At 30.7% G+C, this 21,183-nt stretch overlaps 1 protein-coding gene and 1 pseudogene across 2 annotated transcripts; both read right to left on the reverse strand.

The window, feature by feature from the left end:
• Positions 1 to 296: 296 nt before the first annotated feature.
• LOC114271144 (small ribosomal subunit protein uS4y) lies at positions 297 to 4,191 on the reverse strand. Its single transcript, XM_028212755.2, has 3 exons — positions 3,977 to 4,191; positions 2,602 to 2,983; positions 297 to 698 (listed from the first exon to the last, which is right to left on the reverse strand). The coding sequence occupies exons 1-3, from the start codon at positions 4,002 to 4,004 to the stop codon at positions 515 to 517; spliced, it is 594 nt and encodes a 197-aa protein (XP_028068556.2). The 5' UTR covers positions 4,005 to 4,191; the 3' UTR covers positions 297 to 514.
• An 8,697-nt stretch (positions 4,192 to 12,888) lies between these two features.
• LOC114271816 (transmembrane 9 superfamily member 3 pseudogene) lies at positions 12,889 to 20,123 on the reverse strand (annotated as a pseudogene). The gene is made up of 5 exons (XR_014365931.1): positions 20,106 to 20,123; positions 16,392 to 16,460; positions 14,202 to 15,453; positions 13,977 to 14,088; positions 12,889 to 13,046 (listed from the first exon to the last, which is right to left on the reverse strand). The product of XR_014365931.1 is annotated as a transmembrane 9 superfamily member 3 pseudogene (transcript).
• Between the last annotated feature and the right edge of the window lie 1,060 nt (positions 20,124 to 21,183).

A 21,183-nucleotide genomic window follows, 5' to 3' on the forward strand; every position in this document is an offset into this window, starting at 1 on the left:
TAATTGAAGGATAAAAAATGACTCTTAGTATTGTTGCGGTTTCTCATTAATCGAGAGTAACCGCGTAAACAATGGCACAAAGCTGAGTGGTAAGTTATTATTTAAGTTTTACATGAAAGCTGGAGAGATGGAGGATAATAAAACTCAATGCCTGGAAGTAACCCCGAAAACAATGCCACTTCAAGTTTTACTTGAAAACTAAACTAAACTAGTTTTAAATCAAATGTTGCCAAACAGAAATAAAATTTCAACATAAAACTTGCCTGACTAACCCAAACAGAAAATTAACAACCCACTTTCTGAAAAGAATATTTGTCAAAAAAAACCTGTGATCAAATACAACAAAATGCAAGAAAAACTTCATCCAAATCCCAAAACCAAGTTTGAAGGTCCAGAAACCGGAACAATATCGCAATGATGTAATTAAACCATCCTGATATAGGATTGTGTCAAATACAAGATCAGACACACCCTATTATTACTACTACTACCGAAATTCCATATCAGCAAGCACTCATTCGTCCTCCTCTTCATCTCCATCTCCACCAGAAGCCTTCTTGGCAGCTGCCTTCTGGTTCCTTCTCTTTACCCTACCGGGACGTCCACCTCCCAGTGGACTTGTCAGTGAGAAATCAATGTGCTTCTGAGAGTCAACTCTCACCAAGAAAGACGCGATGTTCACCACCTGCCTTCCAACCCTGCCCATCATAAAGAATCCCAACAGTGTAAAACAAGAAATCATCAGAAGGAAATACACGTGCCCTAAAAACTCTAGCATAATAAACAATCAGAAGACGGATAGTCCTTTAAAACAGGCACAAAACATTGGCAGTCAAAAATAAAGATGACCAGCACTATCGCAAACAGGCACCAAAATAAAATATGTTGGACTGGCTTAACCAACTTTCATGATAGCCAAATCCCAAGCAAAATTAGACCAAATTCTTCATGTGATAAAATGCTACTATTTGATGATTCACGGAGAAACAGACGAGGAAAAGGGTCCCCTTTTCAGCAGTTAAAGTGGACTGTTGGCATTGGTGACACAGATATGGTCTTTCAGGAGGTTAGTTTTTCTGTCCAGCCAAAGTGAATTAATATTCCTTGAAACTGTGCTGCTCACAGAAGCTTCTAATGGAGCGAGTCTGGTTCCATTTTACACTTGCAGCTAGCAAAGATGAGTTTCAATCGAATTTGGCATCAGCATGCCTGAGTAGTGAAACACTAGTGAAAGTCAATTTGAAATAGTTAGAACCATCCAACCTGTCCATTAATTTAAAAGGAGTAGGAAAACTTATGACACAGCCAAGAAGTCCTAGTTTCTTGACAGACAAATTACACAAGAATTGAACAAACCAAATGAGCAGATCTGAAATCCTTTTAATTTAGACTTACAGTACACGACAGTCTAAAGAGCAGGAAGCACAAGGAAGTATTCCGCTACTTTCAGAGAGGCTACTGAACTATCTAAACATGAAGTTTTATGCCAATACTAGAGGATTGGCTGCATGCTTATGTTGTCGTTTTTCTATCAGAGTGACAAATGATAGTGTTTGGTTCACTTATAGATTGACCCAGTGTTTTAAAAGGCTCTAGGCACACCAAGGTAATAAGGTCTCCCATAGCCCAAGTGCGAGGCGTGCGCCTCGCCAAAGCAAAGCACAAGTAGTAGAAGAAGAAAAATTATAAAATAAGCAAACCTTTTAACATAACAAATATATATAGAATTTCAAAAATCATAACCATTTCCGATAATCTATAAACACAACATTCAATTTCTAAAAATTAGAAATATAATATCTAACAAAAGATATAAAACATAACATTCAATCTTTTATCACTTTCTGCTCTCTTTTGATCACATTTGATCATTTTACATTGAAGAATTTTGAATCCCTGTGGGTATGCCCACAAAAAAAGCACTTAATCAATCGTTGGAGTAGAAAAATACGTAAAGCCCATGAAACTCACGCCTCGTGCCTCGAAAAAAAGCCTCACCTTAGCGCTGAAGTTGCGCCTTGCGCCTCGCCTCGACCTGTTCGAAGCACAAGGCCGCACCTCACACTTAGGCACGCGCCATTTAAAACACTGGATTGACCTATTAATACATGTCATAAAGCAAATACAACAATAATAATGTTTTCTACTGAATAGGTCTTGCATCTATAGATCTTTATCAACCAATTACCATAAACAATAATGCCAAGCAATAACCCCATTTAACACTATTCAGATCAGCCCTACATTCAACACTATTCAATACAAAAAGAAAACGACTGTCATTAGGAAACATAACTAAACATCAGTCAGTATTTTTATTTACTCACATTTACAAGGTATCTAAACTTTGGGGGTGTTTGGGAAGAAAAAAAATAGCCCAATTTAGACTAAAATTCACAAAAAGACAAAATAGGCTAAAATAGCTAATAAGACAAAATATCACATCAAACCCATAATCATTTCACTTTTTTTCTCATAAACATCACATCCAACCACAAAAAAATCCAATCATCTTCCCAAACATAAAAATTTTAGCCTACTAAAATATCCAAAAACTAAAATAGCCTACTAAAATAGCCACTTCCCAAACGAGGCCTTTACCTGATATGCCTCTGTCTGATGAGCACCCTGGCATGGTGGATAGACTTTGCCATACCTGTTTTGAACACAAGCGTTTGGAGGCGGCGCTCAAGGAAATTCTCCACAGTTAAGGCCAAGACATAATCGAGCTTATTCTGACTCTCATCCAAAAGCCCATAACGGTTCATCCTTCGGAGAAGAGCTTCACCCTCAAAGATACGGCGGGGGTTCTTCTCATCAAGGGTAAGAAGCATCCTCGCAGCATTACGAATACGGCTCAAAGCATATTGAACCCTCCATAGTTCTCTCTTGCACCGAAGCCCATACTCTCCCACAAGCTTCAGCTCAGCATCCAACCGCTCCTTCTCATAGGGACGGCGGGGCTTCTTAAATGTCTTCCCATCTAATATTATTCAGAATTGGGATTTTTTTTATTAATGGTTATATATAATATAGATATGAAAATCCAAAAGACAGCAAGGGGGTGCCAACTTATGTTACATGAACTCGGGTATGTGTCTAAGTGTCCAATTAATCTACTTCTCATGTCCAAATACAAGGGAGCATGAAAGTATATTCATATAATAGTGCTCTCGGTTATCCAAATGGTGAGTGTTTGACACGGGTGCTGTATACATTTAGAAGACATATACAAAGGATGAAAAAAATAATAATAATAACAACTATGTCATCTTTACATCAATTTTCTCCAAAATCCCTACAAAATTCAATATTCAGTTCAAAGACATTTTGACACCACCTGAGACCCAGCTTTACAAAATAGAAAAAATACAGCTTTTGAATCCATTCAACATTGGGAATTCAGATAAAAAAAATCAAACAATGAATCACTCTGTACATAGATGTCACAGGTTTTCCTTAACTATGCTGCATTTTGTCTCAATAGGGAAAACAAACACTCTAGTAATCTTGAATCCTAATGTCATCATCCAGTTTCTACGAATACAATTATACAACTATAACCCAGCTGATGGAGTTTCCACTCAGCTAGCAACCAAAGCAGCATACCCATGACTACTTTCTTTTCCTCTTATTTCTCAGCAACCAAACAATTGATTGACGAGCAAAAGAAAATGATTGTAACAAAATTAAAGCCCTAAAAATTCTGGGCTAAGTTGAGTAAAATCAATCTCGTTAATCTTGTCACCTATAAAGTTGGGTTTCTCAGCAAACAAACAGAATGACAAAAGGACACAATTTGCCATTACATTGAAAGGTCTAGCAGATCAAGATACGAGTTGAGAATTTAACAAACACGAGTTACAAATCAAGGAACAAAAGCAAAGATACAGTAAAGATTACAATGTGTGTGTATATATAAAGATTTATGGATCGATCGATGTGTAGAATGAATCAAAGAAACGGTAGATCTTACAGTTTCGGTAGAAGGAGACGTGGACCATGGCTCTTCTCTCTCCCCTCTGTCTATCTCTCTAGGGAAGAAGATGGGGAAGAATCAGAAGCAAAAAAACATGTATATGAACCCTAATAAAACCCTAACCAGTTACTGTGGAATTTGCTAAGTGGGTGAAGCCCATAGAATGGCCCATTTATGGGCTTTTAAACTCATGGGACTGAAACTTATGGATCATTATTGGGTCCAGCCTATGGGCTCCAACTTCAAACCCCATGAAGAGACTGTTTGCCTTCAATGACCCCCCCCCTAAAAAAAAGAAAAAAGGATGATCCTTATAATAAAATAAATTTTTAATTTTTTTAATTTAAATTTAAATTTTTTGATTTTTTTTTCAATTTAAATCATCTATCTATTTTTATTAAATAAAACTAAAATTTATCACTGATGGCAAATTTGTCCAAAAATAAATTAGTGTTTGCTTTATTAAAATAACACAGTTATCTTGTAGAAAAATAATATAACAAATTATAATTCAACGCAAGTTTTTAAAAATAATTTCAAATTAATTATGAATATTAATAATTAAAGTCTTAGACTTTTCCGTGAGTTATTAATTATTTTGTGAAAACACAATTCGCTCCAAAATAATAGGGAAATTACATTAAACTAGATTTAAGAGAGAGATAAAAAATGAATAATGTTTGGGACCCCCTTTTGGGGGTCACCCCTCACCCCCCTTTGCCACGTGGCAGGGGGTGATTGGTGGAGTAGGAAAAAAAAGAAAAAGAAAAAAAAAAGGTAACTAATAAGAGAGAGAGAGGGTCAAAGGGGTGGAGAGAAAAGGGAGATGAATCATTACTCATAAAAAATACTGCAAGTTTCACAAGGTTACAATTACAACTGGTTAAAGTTTAAATTTTCATAATATTTTGTCCGTTCACCATCAATCATATCGTTAGTAGTGCGGGTAAAAAATGATGATGTGATACGTTTTATACTGATATTTACATTTGATCTACAATTAGGCATGTGTCTATATATTGCCTACATTAATCACGCTTACTTTATTTTTACTACAAAAGAAGTTAACGTAGTTATATCAAATATATGGCCTTGTTTGCTTTATATTTGAGAAATATGTTTTGTGATAAAAGGTATGAAAATTTATTTGGTTTGATATTTTTTGAAAAGATGTTTTGAAAAATTATTTTGAGAGAGAGTTTTGGAAAAAGTAATTGATTTGATGTGTATGAGAGAGATTTGTTTGGAAAATTTATAAACCAAACAAGTTTTGAAAAAAAAAATTGAAAAAATTTGCTTGGTTTGATTACTTTTGAAAACTTATTTATAGAGAATTTTTCTCAAAATTTTTTAAAAAACACAAACCAAACAAGGTCATGAATTTTTTTATATTTTTTTAAAACTTTTAGAGGAGGTTCGTGTAATATATTAAAAATAAGGGTAAGATAAACGTACATTTTTTTAGGTTTGTTTAAAATATAAATTGATTTTTATGATTTGAAAAATTACAAATATCATTCTATCAAAAACAATTATTTAACTGAATTAATTGAAAAAGTGAAATTTTGAGCTATTTATCTATACAATAATAAAATTATCTAAATTATTAATTGAAATAAAATTTTAATATTATTAAAAACTGTTAATTAACTTTGATGATTTATTAATAAAATAACATATTTATTATGAAATTAAAAATCTTATGAGACATAATGTAATTTCTAAAACTATAAGGGATAATTTATAATTTAAGTAAATCTCAAGAAATGTATTTATAATTTATCCTAAAAATAAAAATATTATATGTTTACAATTTTTCGTCATAATTTATTTGTCATTATATTAATATAATGTATTACCTTTATATTGAAAGCAGAATAGTAAAGTCATTAAGGGGTAGTTTGATATGATCTAAATAAGTGTATTTTTTTACTTTTTATGAAATATGGATTATATATGGGTTGGGTTTAAAATGATGTGGTAGAGAGGTGATGTGATTTTTATGAAATATGAGTTATATATGGATTGAGTTTAAAATGATGTGGTAGAGAGGTAATGTGATTTAAATAAGATGATGTGACTTAAATAGGATAATAACTTTTTAACTTTTTTAAATTATGATAAATAAGGCCCAAATTGATAAAATATGAATATATGAGACGTGAAACAAAATATAATAGATAAATATAGTGGCCATTTGGGAACCAATATTAAGGCTAAGTTTGGCATCTTTAAAAAAAATCAAAAAGTTACTATCCTATTTAAGTCACATCATCTTATTTAAGTCGCATCATCTCTCTACCACATCACATCAAACCCAACCCATATTTCATAAAAAGTCAAAAAATACACTTATTTAGAACATCTCAAACAACCCCTAAAAGCTGCGTTTTGCAGCTTAGGGGTAAAAAGCTAGATTGGCTTTTTTAGCAAGAAGTCATTTGGAGAGCTTCTATTTGTACACACCCATTACACTTCATGCACATCTTTCTCAATAAATAATTTGTTCGGAAGTAGCATTTCGAAAATTATCATTTTTTTCAACAATAGAATGTCGATTTTTTTTTTTTTTTTTGACATTCAACTTCCAAATGTGTTTATTTAAATTGTGTATGATGTCCATAAGAGTAATTTCACTTGGGAATAAAATTGTAATAAAAATAATTATCATTAAATGTGTGCACAGAGTGAAATGGGTGTATGCGAATAGAAGCTCCCAGTGATTTGGAAAGTCCAAAAAAGTTGTATGTGAAATTACCATTATACCTTTGTTTAGGGTTACATATGAGTGAAAATGTAAATTTACTAAATTAGTTGGAGTATTTTAGTCATTTGATTGTGATGTAATATCATAAACAACTATTAATTAAAAAACCAAAAGCATCATTTTACTAACTTTTCAAATTACTTTCTAAAAAAATCAAAAAGTTAAAAAAAATGTCAAAAATTAACTTTTTATCATTTTTCCAAAACACCTCATAGTCATTACATTGTAGTATTATCGATATAATAAAAATAGGTAACTGTAACTAGTGGTAAAGTGTTGAACATTGATAATTGTCAAGTTCTCTTATTACAAGCTCTTAAAAATATCTAGATAAATATTCAAAACAATACATCTTTGAATCACAATCATTCTGGATAGAGTATACATTAAACTAATTTACATCTACACCATGCAACTTATTTACAAATAAATTTTAAAATATATTTTCATGTTTCATGTGGTTTTTATATTAGTACTAGTAGTTGGACACGTGATTTTTCATCGATCACTGTTACTGTAATTAAACGTATTTCTTAAATTGATATGCGATATATATACAAAATATAGAGACTTTTATGGGTAAATTGATCTCTACCCAAAATACAACTGATGGGTCGTTGAACACACCAAAATTAAATACTAAACTATACCAAATTCTATTAGAATAATGGTAAGTCCAGGTATCGATCCACAGGGACTATTGTGAAATTAAACCAATTTAATTGTTAAATTCCTAAATTAATTTTGATATAAAGATTGAATGATCATAACCTAATTTAATTAACAAATAAATTAAACTAAGGAATTAAATTATCAATATTAAATGAAATTGGATTTACTAAATTGGGGAAAAATCCTAGGGTTGAGAATTCACCACTAACCACATAATGAGGGTTTCCAATTGAAATTAATTATGCTATGGTTTGAACGAATTAATGCTTCACAACTACAAGCTCAAAGCATTTAACAAGAAGATCATCACATTCAATGTACGAGCACGAACCATCTCAAGTAATACGAATCGTTCACTCTAAACTAGGGTAGTGATACGACTCGTTCCTCGTAGCATGGTTCGTCCCATACCTTGAATGTGAAGGAATAGAAAACTCATGTATGGATAATATTCAACAATCACATAAAGTTAAATATTTGAAAAGATAATGAAGATCATATATAAAGAATTTCTAAAACACCATACAATGGTTCAAACCTTACATAATATAAAATCAAAAGAGAAAACTACATAATTACATGGCTAGGGTTTCATCAAAACCCTAGAAAAGAAGACTAGCCACTCATGGAGGAGTGGAAGGAAGTAGAAGGAGAAGGAATCACCATGGGAGACATCCTTGAAGCTTTTTGTTTCCTCCTCTTTTGCAAACCCTAGCCTCCCTCTTTAGGTCAAAACAATTTTAGAACCCTAATCCAGCCTTTTTCTCTTCTTTTTATACTTCCAATCTCGTCCAAACAGGTTTAAAACGTCGGTTTGACTTTTCCAGAAAAAGTCAACGCACGTGCGGGAAAGTCAACGCACGTGCGGAAAAAGTCAACGCACGTGCGGGAAAAGTCAACTCTGCCAAATTCTGTCTTTTTGCTCATTTTATGCTCCGATGATGTATAACCTGATTGACACTCAACACACATAAAAATATACGGTTTGACCAGCAAGTGAAGTTAAGAGATTCTAATTAACAGCCTCAATGATGTACATTTCGGCCTTAATCAACAACTAGGTAAGAAATGAATATATATTTGACTGAAAAATTTAAATAATAAATGAGAAATTTTATAGACATAAACTTTAATTTAGAAGTAGATTGTTGAAATTATAATCTTGCCTTAAATAATAAATAATAAACAAGTTCTTTAAACATGTAGTGTTACACAAATATTTTTCTATCAACTTCTCACTTCAATTTTTCATAATCCGTACCTATAATACAATTGAAAGTATGAAATGAATTGCACAATTACACATAATACAAATTTATTGAACTCACTATTGTATGTTATTTGCATATTATTAATTTAAGAATGTATTCATATCAATATTGAATATATTTTTATACATTAAGAGTTGTTGAGTCTCGTTTCATGTGCTACATATATTTTGCATGATGAAAAATAGGAAAATATTTGAGGGCCACAATTTTTGTGGCCACAATGGCTCAAAACTGTCAAACTGTCAAAATTTTGAGCCATTGTAGCCATAAAAATTGTGGCCCTCTAGCATTGTTGTGAAAAATATAATATTAGTTGTTAGTATATTTTCATTTATGTACAAAATGTGAAATAGTTTTTTACAAAAATGAAATGATATTATACCTTAATATTTCAATTGATATAGGAATTTTATAATTATTTTCACTTTCATGAAACTATTAAGTTACATAATTTATTATGTCATCTATTAGTAATCAGCATATAACAAAAATTGACCGAAATTTTTTATTTAATGTACTTACTTTCTGCATTATTGAGTTGTTGCAATAATATTTGGGCATCGTTTGATTTTTTTTCTTTGTAATTTGACTAAAATGTGTGCATGAGAAACATTGTTTTTCTCGAATTTCACAACAGATAAGACAATTCATACTTTAACTTGTCTAACTTTGCTTGGACAATATGTTGTAATAGATCTTCAGTAGTTTTTGTTTCACCATATTCTTGTTTTTTTTCTTACTCAACATTAAAACTCATTGTAATAAAAATGTTTTGATGAGAGAGTTTGAGACGATATTATATTTTTATGAATTTTAAAATTCATTTTTTTTCTCAATAGTGTGATTTTTTTTTTTTTTTATGAAGGGAAAAAAAGTACAATTATTGTTGATGTTCGTTGTAGATATTTGTTTATATGACATGTATGTATATATGCAATGAACATAAGTTGATAGGAGAACAACGCACAATTCCATAATTTTTTCTTAACAAATATAGCTATATTACTAAACGATTCATTTTAGAAAATTACAATATCCGATGGTAATATAGCATTACGGATTAACAATGTATGAATACAATAACATATATAAATTTACATATATATATATTTTTATATATTTATATATGTAGATACTGACATATATTCGATATCACAAAAATAATATGTAAAATCTTTTGTAATAATATAATATAGGAAACAATGAGAAATTAATTATTCATGATTAAATAGTTGGTTATAATGTAGATATTTTGTCACGACCCAAACCCGCCCTATAAGTTTAGCGTCGTAACCGACTAGTAATCATTGGATTACCAAAGATCTCTTAACAGAATAACATATAATTAGGGGTTGCAGAAGCAAATAGCAATTATACAACATCTATTGAGCTATGCAGACCTATATGAGACAGAAAAAATTTTAAACTTTATATACGTACATTTGCACATCATCATATATATATACATACATAAGCTAGACAAAAAAGGACTTAGCCCTATGTCCAAAATACACAAAGACTTGTCTAGCTGAACAGGAAAACAAAACTTCAACCTATGCACTTAGCCATAACCACTAGACATGTCCGGAACCTCCACATGAGGCACATAGATTGGCTGTCAAAAACTGATTCCAGGTGCCTTTAAGCTTGGTCACGCCCTGATCACCTACATACATACATATAAACAGTAAGCTGATGCCCAGTGAATAATAACAGAGTAAAGGAGTTTAATGAATGATGTCCATCATAAAGTTAGAAATCAGATTCTTATCAGAAACAGGGTCTTATGCATATTCAGGTTTCAAATCAGAGACAGATTCATATACATATTCATGATCATTTTCATATTCATATTCAGATTTGCATATAATCGTGCGTGGTACATCTATTTGGGCTAACAAATCCGATGACCCATAAAGAGACGGCCTAAAAGGCATTCCGATGACTCATGTGCACAGAGACGTTTCCGATGACCCATGAAGGGACCTGATGACCTATAAAGGGACGCATATCATATGATGTTAAGGATGCCACGAATAACTTTCAGAATCTTGGACAATCATTCATTCATTCAAAACATAGCGTAGCATTTCAAAAGACTAATCATTTCATGTCATAATGTTCAGAAAATATTTAACAGAACATAACTTTACAAAGTTATTACTCATAGATAGTAATAAAAGCAGATCAGGCAGATTAGGAAGATGAAGTAGACAATACCTACACAAACATATAACATATACACATTGAAGCACAATATTACTTCCTTGATCAAACTTGACTTTCTTGTTTTCTATCTAAATAATTCAAAGGTCCACTACGCTTATTCTTTCTTTAGTCAAATGAATTGGGTTTTCATTTCACAAACCCATTTTATTACTAAATCATTCTTTTCTGAATAAACCAATTCTCCCTTGGCCTCTTAATCAAGTACTACTAAGTTAATGACTTATTCTTTCAATCAACTAATTAATGTTGATTGTTAACTTATTAATCTTTATTGAGCCATAAATTATGTCTACAATGCTTTGGAAAGAGATGAGAATAAAAATGTTAACTAAATGTAATTTTTCAAAATATGCTGAAAATAGGGTCTTTACTCGAGCTCCACTTTGGTCGCTCGAGCGGACTGTAAAATTTGAAAACTTCTGGGAGCTCAATTTTCACGCTCAAGCGAGACTTTCGTCGCTTGAGCGGACAGTGTAAATTCTGAAATTTTTAGAATTGTAATTGAAATTCATATTCGATATTCAAAGCCTTAAAACATATATTTTTGGTACACAAATATGGAGAGCCAATGTATAATTTAGTAAACACTCTCAATTAAAAATTATTTAATCAAAATCATGCTCTAATTATTCAAATTTAGTTTTAACTCATTTCCTCCATATCAAACCAAATTCCAAACCCAAAGTGATTAATCTCCATAAATCGAACATGGCTCCAATTTCTCATTTTCTTTAGTTACATAAAATTGACTTCAAGCTCTTCCTATTTTCCTTCAAAACATGAAATTAAAGTCACAAACTCGTTATAAAATCATTCACTTGTATGAAATGGACATCAAAATTACTAATTTTATATTCTTATAAATTTTTCCAACCAATTTCCATAATCTTAAACTCAACTTAATTTGTAACCTCAACTTAATTCATATCTACAGATATTCCAAAATATGTTTGATTTAAATAAAATCTTAAATTACATTACATGCATGGATTAAAAATCTAATTATAAAATCAAAACTTTATCTATCATTAGGATTAATTCTAAATTTTCATAAACTTGATATTCATAAAACATTTCATTTCTCTCTTCAAAATATGAATTTAAATGGCTCAATTTCTTCAAAATCCATGATGCATGTAAATATAGATTTAAATACTCATAGAATTACCTCATGCATATAACAATGGAACTTAATTTCATATAAGACACTACAACAAGTTGGGCCTTGAATGACGAAATTTTTTTGTCTCCAAAGAGCTAATTTCGTCACTATAGATATTTGTGAGGAAATATTTTCGTCACCGGTTTCGTCATTGAATGTTTGTCACTAAAAACCACTGTGACGAAAAATAATTTCGTCACCAATGAGATTACTTCAGTGACAAAATTTTTTGTCACCAATAAAACAACATTTTGTCCCCAAAAATTCTCATTTTCGTCACCAAATAATTATTCAGTATCATATTTATAACTTTAGTTGACGAATAAATTTGTCACACATGTTGATCAATGATGAGGAAATAATTTCGTCACAGTAAGATATAAAGGTGACGAAATTTTTTGTCTCCAAAAGTCATACATGGGTGACGAAATATATTTCGTCACAAATATATATATACGTGACGAAATTTTTAGTCACCAAACAACAAAAACAATGAAATCTTTCATATATAAATTGCAATAAATTGTCACAAAAAATATTTATTAGTGACAAATAATCACTTAAGTTCAAATGACGAAAAAAATTCATTATTGAACTTGTTCCATATTTTATATTTCAATTTAAATTATTATTTTACAAATATCCCTGCTCATATTCCAATAGCTTTTTAAATGTACTAAGAAATCCACTAGCTATTATACACCAATCCACAAAAAAATTCAATAAACAATTTATATTATAAATGAAAATATATCTATCAAACAAATTTAATATTAATCCATTAAGTAAAATAAATAAAACCATCACAGCAAACAGCAAATTCCAAATGAACTAACGTGAAGTCCACAAGTAAATAAATAACACTCGACTAGGTTTAAAACTAGAACTAAGTATCAGTTCAGGAAAAAAAATTCAACACTTGATCTTGATTTGCAAGTATGCTTCCAAACATTATCAAAAATCAATCTGCAAAAAAAATAAACAAGAAAAATATTAATATATTATGAATTACATCAAAACTCATATATAAATAATTTTATTTTATGAACCAATTTAGTAGAAATGCACATAACAATCCAAAACTTTAAATAATTGAGGTGATCCTTGATGATAAAGCAACACGAATAAAAGAATTCCTTAATTGCTGCAACTGCTGCTTCTTTCCCTACTACTATTGCTTTCTATTCACTAGTCTCCTTCTCTGTTTCGAAGCTTAGTCTTAGACTCAATCTCATCAAGTCAAGACTTAATTAAATAGGTGAGAATATTGTTTAGGTTTGATAGTCATAACAAACAACCAAAGTCTAACAACCTAGGCAATATGTATATACAAACTTTTTCATTTACACTGGGGATTTAAGAATAGGTGGCCTTTCTGTAGAACACATTCTACTAATGGGATTCATCACTAGTGGAGGATTATATAAAAGTCCACATATTTTTTCGATTTTCCATTTACACTGAAGAGTTAAGAACAAGTGGACACTCTATAGAACACATTTTATTGATAGGATTCATCACTACTTCAGTAACTTTGCCAGTATTCATCATCATTCCATATTCTAACATTAGCATAAGCAATGTACATCAGTCAATAGGAGTATTTTCCACCACCAATTCACATCAATAGAATGCAGATGGTCTATCATAACAAATGAGCTCATGATATTACACAGAACAAAGCAAAGTAACCTCAAACCAAAGAAAAGGAACTCAGAAATATCAGTTTCAAAACAAAGAAAGGGGAAAACGTTTCCCATTTAAGACAAGTACATAAACATCCAATCTGTGCACAGGCTATAGCCTTAAATTCATATTCTAAGCATCTGAAGTGGTAGAGGAACAAATTTAACATAAGGTAAAAAAAACCTTACACAAATTTTATGACACACTTACCAAGCTTGGGCAGCATTGCACCAACAAATATACACATACAGATAAAGAGTGGACAAGGCCCAATTTTGAAATTGAGTCTTCCAGTGCATGATCAAATATCCTAGCAACAAAACTGAAAAAAAAAATAAAAATATCAGAACCATTTGGTGGGTTTCTATCCAATTAAAACCAGCAAGAGACCAACAACTAGTTACAAGGAGATATCAAAATCAAAACCCTACAAACCTTGGGCTAGAAAGTTTAGCTGCAAGAGTTGACGAGGCATTACGAGTTATAGCACTTAAAGTCTCTGCTGCATTAGCATGAACTTCAGGATGACCTTGTTCAATTTTAACAAAGTAGTCAACATGATTTGTTGCAAAACAAGAGTGGACAAGGCCCAATTTTGAAATTGAGTCTTCCAGTGCATGATCAAATATCCTAGCAACAAAACTGCAAAAAAATAAAAATATCAGAACCATTTGGTGGGTTTCTAGCCAATTAAAACCAGCAAGAGACCAAAAACTAGTTAGAAGGAGATATCAAAACAAAAACCCTACAAACCTTAGGCTAGAAAGTTTAGCAGCAAGAGTTGACGAGGCATTACGAGTTATATCACTTAAAGTTTTTGCTACATTAGCATGAACTTCAGGAGGACTTTGTTCAATTTTAACAAAGTAGTCAACATGATTTGTTGCAGAACAAGTGACATGGACACCTAATGAATTGAAAAATACTGTTTACATGCAAAAAACTATACCAAGCAACCATTTGAACACAAACACCAAAATCAAACAATAGAGGTGACAATATTTGTAGCTGCAATTGATCATTAGAAAATATGCAATAAAAATGATAATCCCTACAATATAATCACCTATGGAAAAATGATCATCAGAAAAATATACCAGACAAGAAAAAAGCATCACCACTTAACAGAATCTTTCAAAGCATGAGAAATATTTCACTGAGCAGAATAAATAAATAATATAAACCAGGGAACTGCACACATACCTCCACCACCACTCATGGTCTTCAACAAGAAGTTGAAAATATGTCAAAGCCACAGTGATGAAACCAGTAACAATTAGGAGAATGATGAGGACTATAAATAAGATGTTGTATATAGTGTAAATCCTGTGACCCAAACACTCACGAATATGTAATAGAGTTCAATATAGATTGCACTGAAAGGCAAAAACCCAGCCATTGCCATCTGAGGAAGTGCTCCATGATACCAAGGCAATGGCGGGATCTCTCTAGGATATTTTGTGGTGCGAACAGAAGCTTGAAACTCAACTGTGCTATTCTTTCCTGCGATACCACCCAACACTAGCAAAGGTGATGTGACAAAAGTTCATATGAAAACTATCACCACAATGGTAACAAATGGCAGTGCTGCTGTGGCATTGTAAAAAATTACAACAGTGTTGAGGAAACAGAATGTGACATGCAGAGGTCCGCAAAACAGGCTTCCAGTCAAAAACAAATTTCTCACCTACGAAGTCAGGGATTAAAAATTAGATCAGCATTTGATATGCACAAAAGTAGAACAAGGGAAAATAAAAAAATAGCAGAAATCCCAATTGTCTACATCTCTCTGATCATCATGATGGTACTTCCATCATGCACCACATTGATTGGGTGAAGAATATATTATTGTTGTCCCATTTCAAAACAACTCCCAAAAGAAAAAAAGAGAATTGAATTTTGATCATTTCCGACAATTTAAGTTTATTATTAGCTAGACAGTATATGCATGTGATGAATTTCATATTATTCACTCCAACATGAAGTAACCAGACCCCATTTTTAAAAATCAGTAGGAATGGCTACTCTACTTTCATCGTCCCAGGTAATGTTTAAAAGAAACCTACAAAAAAAAAATTACATCTTTCTTAACTAGACAATGCAAAAGTAGATTTCCCTACTAACCATTTTTTTTATAAGCTTTTCCATGGTACCAACTGAAGTTGTACAAAAGTGTATTACAATAAAATTTTTCTTAAATTTTCATTTTTCAAGATATCAAACTTCTCTCTCAGATACACCAATACAAAAATCCAAACTCTCTGCAAGTGTGTGTGAAAGAGAAAAACATCAACCACTTGATTGGTCAAAAAACACAATGTAAGCACATACTTTATAAGAATACAATATTTTCAAATGGCAGAACAGAGGGGAGCACTTTTATTTCATGAAAGCCCTGGTTCTCTAATTCTTTAATTCCAAGTAGAACAGGTTCTATATATTCAAATGTTAAAGAACAAACAACCTTAAAGCCAATATATTATAAAGGTACTAAAACAAGAAACAACTACAAGAAATGAGGCTATACAAAGTCTCCAAAACTTGGAGACAGGAACTCATGAGTCTTGGCACTAAATCTACACAAAATCATAATAAAAGTTAGAAGCAGAATCCAAGGCCACATACCCAATTTATTCCTTCCAGCTGGCAATAGAAAGAGGCTGCAGTATAGCCTGCAATCCCAGATGTAAGAGCCTTTCAAACCATCAAGCACACAGCGTCGACGAAGTTGACATCGATGAACCGATCGGAGATGCAATCAAACGTAGTTTTCAGATCGTTACAGTGAGAAGCTTCGAGGAGGCACTGCGAGACCTCCACTTCGCACCAGAAATTCAGATCATTGCAATCGATCGGTTGAGAGAGATTAGGACCAGAAACTCAGATAATTTCAGATCGTTGCAATCGACCGATCGAGAGAGATCGATTGAGAGAGATTGGGGTTTAGAGAGAAGTGAGAGAGAGTCGATCAATTTCCCTCAGATTCAGCATTTTTTTAGTAGTGGATGAGAGAAAACTGAAGCACCAAAAACGGGAGGGAATTAGTAGGGTTATTTTTTTCATTACGGCAAAATCTCAAAGTTCTTCCTTTAAAAGTGGTGATAAAATCACTAAAAATTTCAAAATATGAAAATTATTGACGATAAAAGTATATTTCTTATCAAATAATTTTAAAATTTTTAAAATTAATTTTTTTTAAAAAAAATATTTAAAATTATTAGTGACGAAAATATACTCATCACTAATAATTTTATAATTGGTGACAAATTTGTTTTGTCACTGAAGGTCTCAAAATTTTGGTGTCACCCAAAAATATTAGGAGGAAAATCTTTGGTGACGAAATTTAATTTTTTTTTCACCTAAAAAGAAGTATTTATTGACAAAAATAAATTTCGTCACCTATTATTTTTATTTTTTTATTATATGTGACAAAAAATTTTAATTCGTCACGAATTATTCTTGTTTAGTGACGAAATTTATTTTATTCATTGTTTTTTGTCACCATAATTACTTAGAGAGCTAATTAACTTGTGTTTTGTTTTGGGAGAGAGAGAGAGAGAGAGAGAGTGGAAAATTGATAAACAAAAATGAAAAGGAAAAAAAAGTTAGTAGTCTATTTTTTTCCATTACCGCCCAATATGTCAAAGTTTTTCCTCCCAAATTAGTGGCAAAATAATTTTTCCTCACTAAAAAGTCTCAAAATATTAAAAATTATTAATGACAAAAATATATTTCTCACCAAATGGTCTTAAAATATTAAAAATCAAGTTTCTAAAAAAAAAAATATATACAAAATTATTGGTGACGAAAATATATTCCTCACTAATAATTTTATAATTTGTGACAAATTTTTTTCTCACCAAAAGTCTCAAAATTTTGGCGCCACCAAAAAAAATTAGTGGGAAAACTTTCAATGACAAAAATTAATTTTTCCTCACCTAAAAATAAATATTTGTTGACAAAAATAAATTTCGTCACCTATTATTTTTATTTTTTTATTATATGTGACAAAATTTTATAATTCGTCACGGATTATTCTTATTTAGTGACGAAATTTATTTTCTTCACTACTTTTCGTCACCATAGGTTACTTTTGTTGTAGTGAGATATGCAAAATCAAACCCAAAATAATTAATTTCTAAGTTGATTTCCATAATCATTAACCTAACTCATTTGCATGGGTCAAATCTTTAATAAACCCTTGTTGCATGTAATTCATAGAATTAATTCAAGAATAATTCTCTAAATTGAACCCAAATTTAACAAATTAAAATAATCATAACTCATGTTTTTCAACCTAACTTGATTTAACATACAAATCCAATTTCTATGAATTTATGATTAAACTTCAAATCTTTATTTTTAATCTTCTCAAAATACACCTTGAATAAATTTTTATCTAGATCAAGTAAACAACACTAGACAGAAGATGAAATTTCTTATGTTATGATGAATTTTTCTTAATTTTTAACTTAAGTTTTGATACCCCACAAGGCTTTCTTCTTCCCTTTTCTTACCTTTTGTCTTTTTGTTCCTTCCAGCAACTCTCTCTCTCTCTCTCTCGGCTACAAAACAGAGGACACTTGTACCACCCTCTTTTGGTTTTTTTTTTTTTTTTTCTCCTCTTCTCTTCTCTTCTTGAGTTGAGTCCCCAACACCAAGGTATAAACAGTCACCCATACCAAGCCATCACACTACACACGTGCACAATCTGGATATTTCTTCAAATTAATTTATGATTAGAATTAACTTATTATACAATTATCTATTAACTTTATTAAACACAATTTAATCTTAATTAATCTTAATTAGTACACAATTTAGTTAATCATGATTAATCACAAACCTTACATAATTTAGGCCAAGTTTGGGAAGACTAAATAGGTGTACTTTTTGTATTTTTGGACTAAAAAATTGAGATTGAAAATATGGATGTTTGGGTTAACTTTTTGACTTTTTATGAAAAAATATGTAATAAAAAATTGTAAAAATTGGTTTGTAGAGGAAAATTTGAATTGGGAGTTGTGCAGCCGTAATTGTTGACTTTTGGTGAATAGTGTTAACTTTTTAACTTTTTGAGTAACTTTTTGACTTTTTGGCTTATTTGGGACTTCCCAAACTTAGCCTTAATTAATCTAATCGACTTCAATTGAGGCCTAATTAATTATATTTAATTTTGTCATTCTGAATCAAATTTTTAACCAAACTCCAAAATGGTCCATATATTAAGTTTATCATATTTCCATTATCAATTTTGATTTCTCAAGCCATTTGGGCTTTCAATTTCTTATCACACTTCAAATTTCCGTCAATAAATTACATATCCAAATTGGACATCCCATAAATAAATTTAATTCATAATAATCACAATTCTCAATCCTCATATTTAATTAACTAAATTTTCTCCAATTCGGACCCAATTAATCGGGTCTCAATGTTACTAAACTTAATCGAATATTTAATTAAACTCCCAAATGAGTTTGTAATTAAAATTAAATTGATTCAACTTTTTAATTCCACTTCCTTAAACCATTTGGACTCTTAATTTCTAATTCCAAAATAAATCCTTGATAGAATCATATACGAGTCAGGTTTCACAATTCTCATAAATCCTAAATTAAATTATAATACTCGGCAACTAAATTTTAAATCTTCTTAATTAATTAAGTACTAATCATTATACGTGGTGGGGTCGTTACATATTTAGTGTTACATTTGTGTATTTTTGTGTGTGTGCACTATTTTTTAATAGATTATTAAATTCACATAAAATTGAAAGGAATTTGTGAATAATTTGTGTAAAATTAGAGATTAGTGAATAAAGATTTAAAAAAAGTTTACAATGTTTGATTTGGTTTTTTTTTTAACTTTTGTTTTGAATTTTTTAGTTTTCATGTTTTTTTATCTTTGACATTATTTTTTTAATAATCATTTTATTTTATTTTTAGATTTACTTATTTTAATAATACTTTTTCATTTTTGAAAAAAATTATTAATATTAAATAATAATAATAACAAAAAATATATATAATAATAAATAATAGTAATTATTTTTTATTTTTCAATCATCATCAATGTAAAAAATAGGATGATGGATTTTTTTTTTTTTTTTTTGATAAGAAGGGAGACCACTTGTAAAAACAGAGTAGGTCATTTTTCAATGACTAACCATTGGGTTGTTCTTGAGTGTTGAACTCAAAAAATAAAGAGATAATTGGTTTATACATGATTTTTCATGACTTTTAGAAATATAGCAAATTTGATATAGTAAAATTGGGATTAAAAAAAAATTAGAAAATATGACAGGCTCTTCATACTTTTAAAATAATAGTAGATTACCCCAATATAATTATACATTAGTGGCTGACACACATGATATATGTGCAATTCAAATAAATAAAAATAAAACAAAAAAAAGTATTATATCTTGTGTGCTAATCAAGCAATGAGTGTGTTTTCAAAAATGTTGCATTGGAGTCTTGTCATTTTATTTTAATTTTAATTTTTTTTAAATTAAAAATATACTCAGCACATAAAAAAGTAAATTTTCAAAGGAAAAATTAGTCTAAGGTCCCTCTCCCATTTTTAGTAATGGAAGAAATCCACAATATTGTTTTATGATGTCTAAGGTCCCTCAACCCTCACACTCATATATCACAGAGAAATTGGACTCTTTCAAATCAAACTTCATTTCTCTCTCTCTACTTCAATACTGTTTAAACCCTAGCTCTCACTAATCTTCTCATTCTCTCTCTACAAAAATGGCAAACAACGGTCGACCACTGGTTGAGATTGTGATTTTTAAAGGTACGATTTAATATATTGCGAAAAAAAGGTCTGATCCACTTGCAGACATGAATGCTTATTATGATTTCATCAAGAAATCATTGCACATTGATGTTAGCAAGACCCAATTGTTTGAAAAAGTGAGGAGGTTGAAGAAGAAGTATGAGAACAATGTTAGCAAGAGTAAAATGGGTGAGGATCGGACTTTTCGAAGGCTCATGAGCAAAAAAACGTATGAATTGTTGAAAAAGATATGGTTTGGTGGAGCTAATTCTGTAGGTGTTGATAGTGCAAAGGTTAATGGGAAAGCAAGGAAGAGAATGGGAATTGGTTCTTGCTTTGTTTTGTTTCTGTGAAATTTTCCTCCCATATTTGGTCATATTGAATCTGAATTAAGTTTGTTTATGTTAGAACTTTTGCCAAATTTGTTTTCTTGTCGGATTGTTCTTCTTTACTCTTTTGAGAATTGTTTATTCCAAGGCATATTTTGAGAAGTGATTTTGTTTTGAAATTTCTTTGGATTCCCAGAATTTCTCTGGAGGAAGATGTTGATGAACAAAGAAGATGATGATGAAGGCTTTAGGAATTTCTCTGGGAAGTCCAGAATTTCTCTGAAGAGAAATTTCTCTAG

The sequence above is a fragment of the Camellia sinensis genome, chromosome 4 (assembly GCF_055761805.1).
Source record: "Camellia sinensis isolate YWXY chromosome 4, ASM5576180v1, whole genome shotgun sequence".
NCBI classification, from domain to species: Eukaryota; Viridiplantae; Streptophyta; class Magnoliopsida; order Ericales; family Theaceae; genus Camellia; species Camellia sinensis.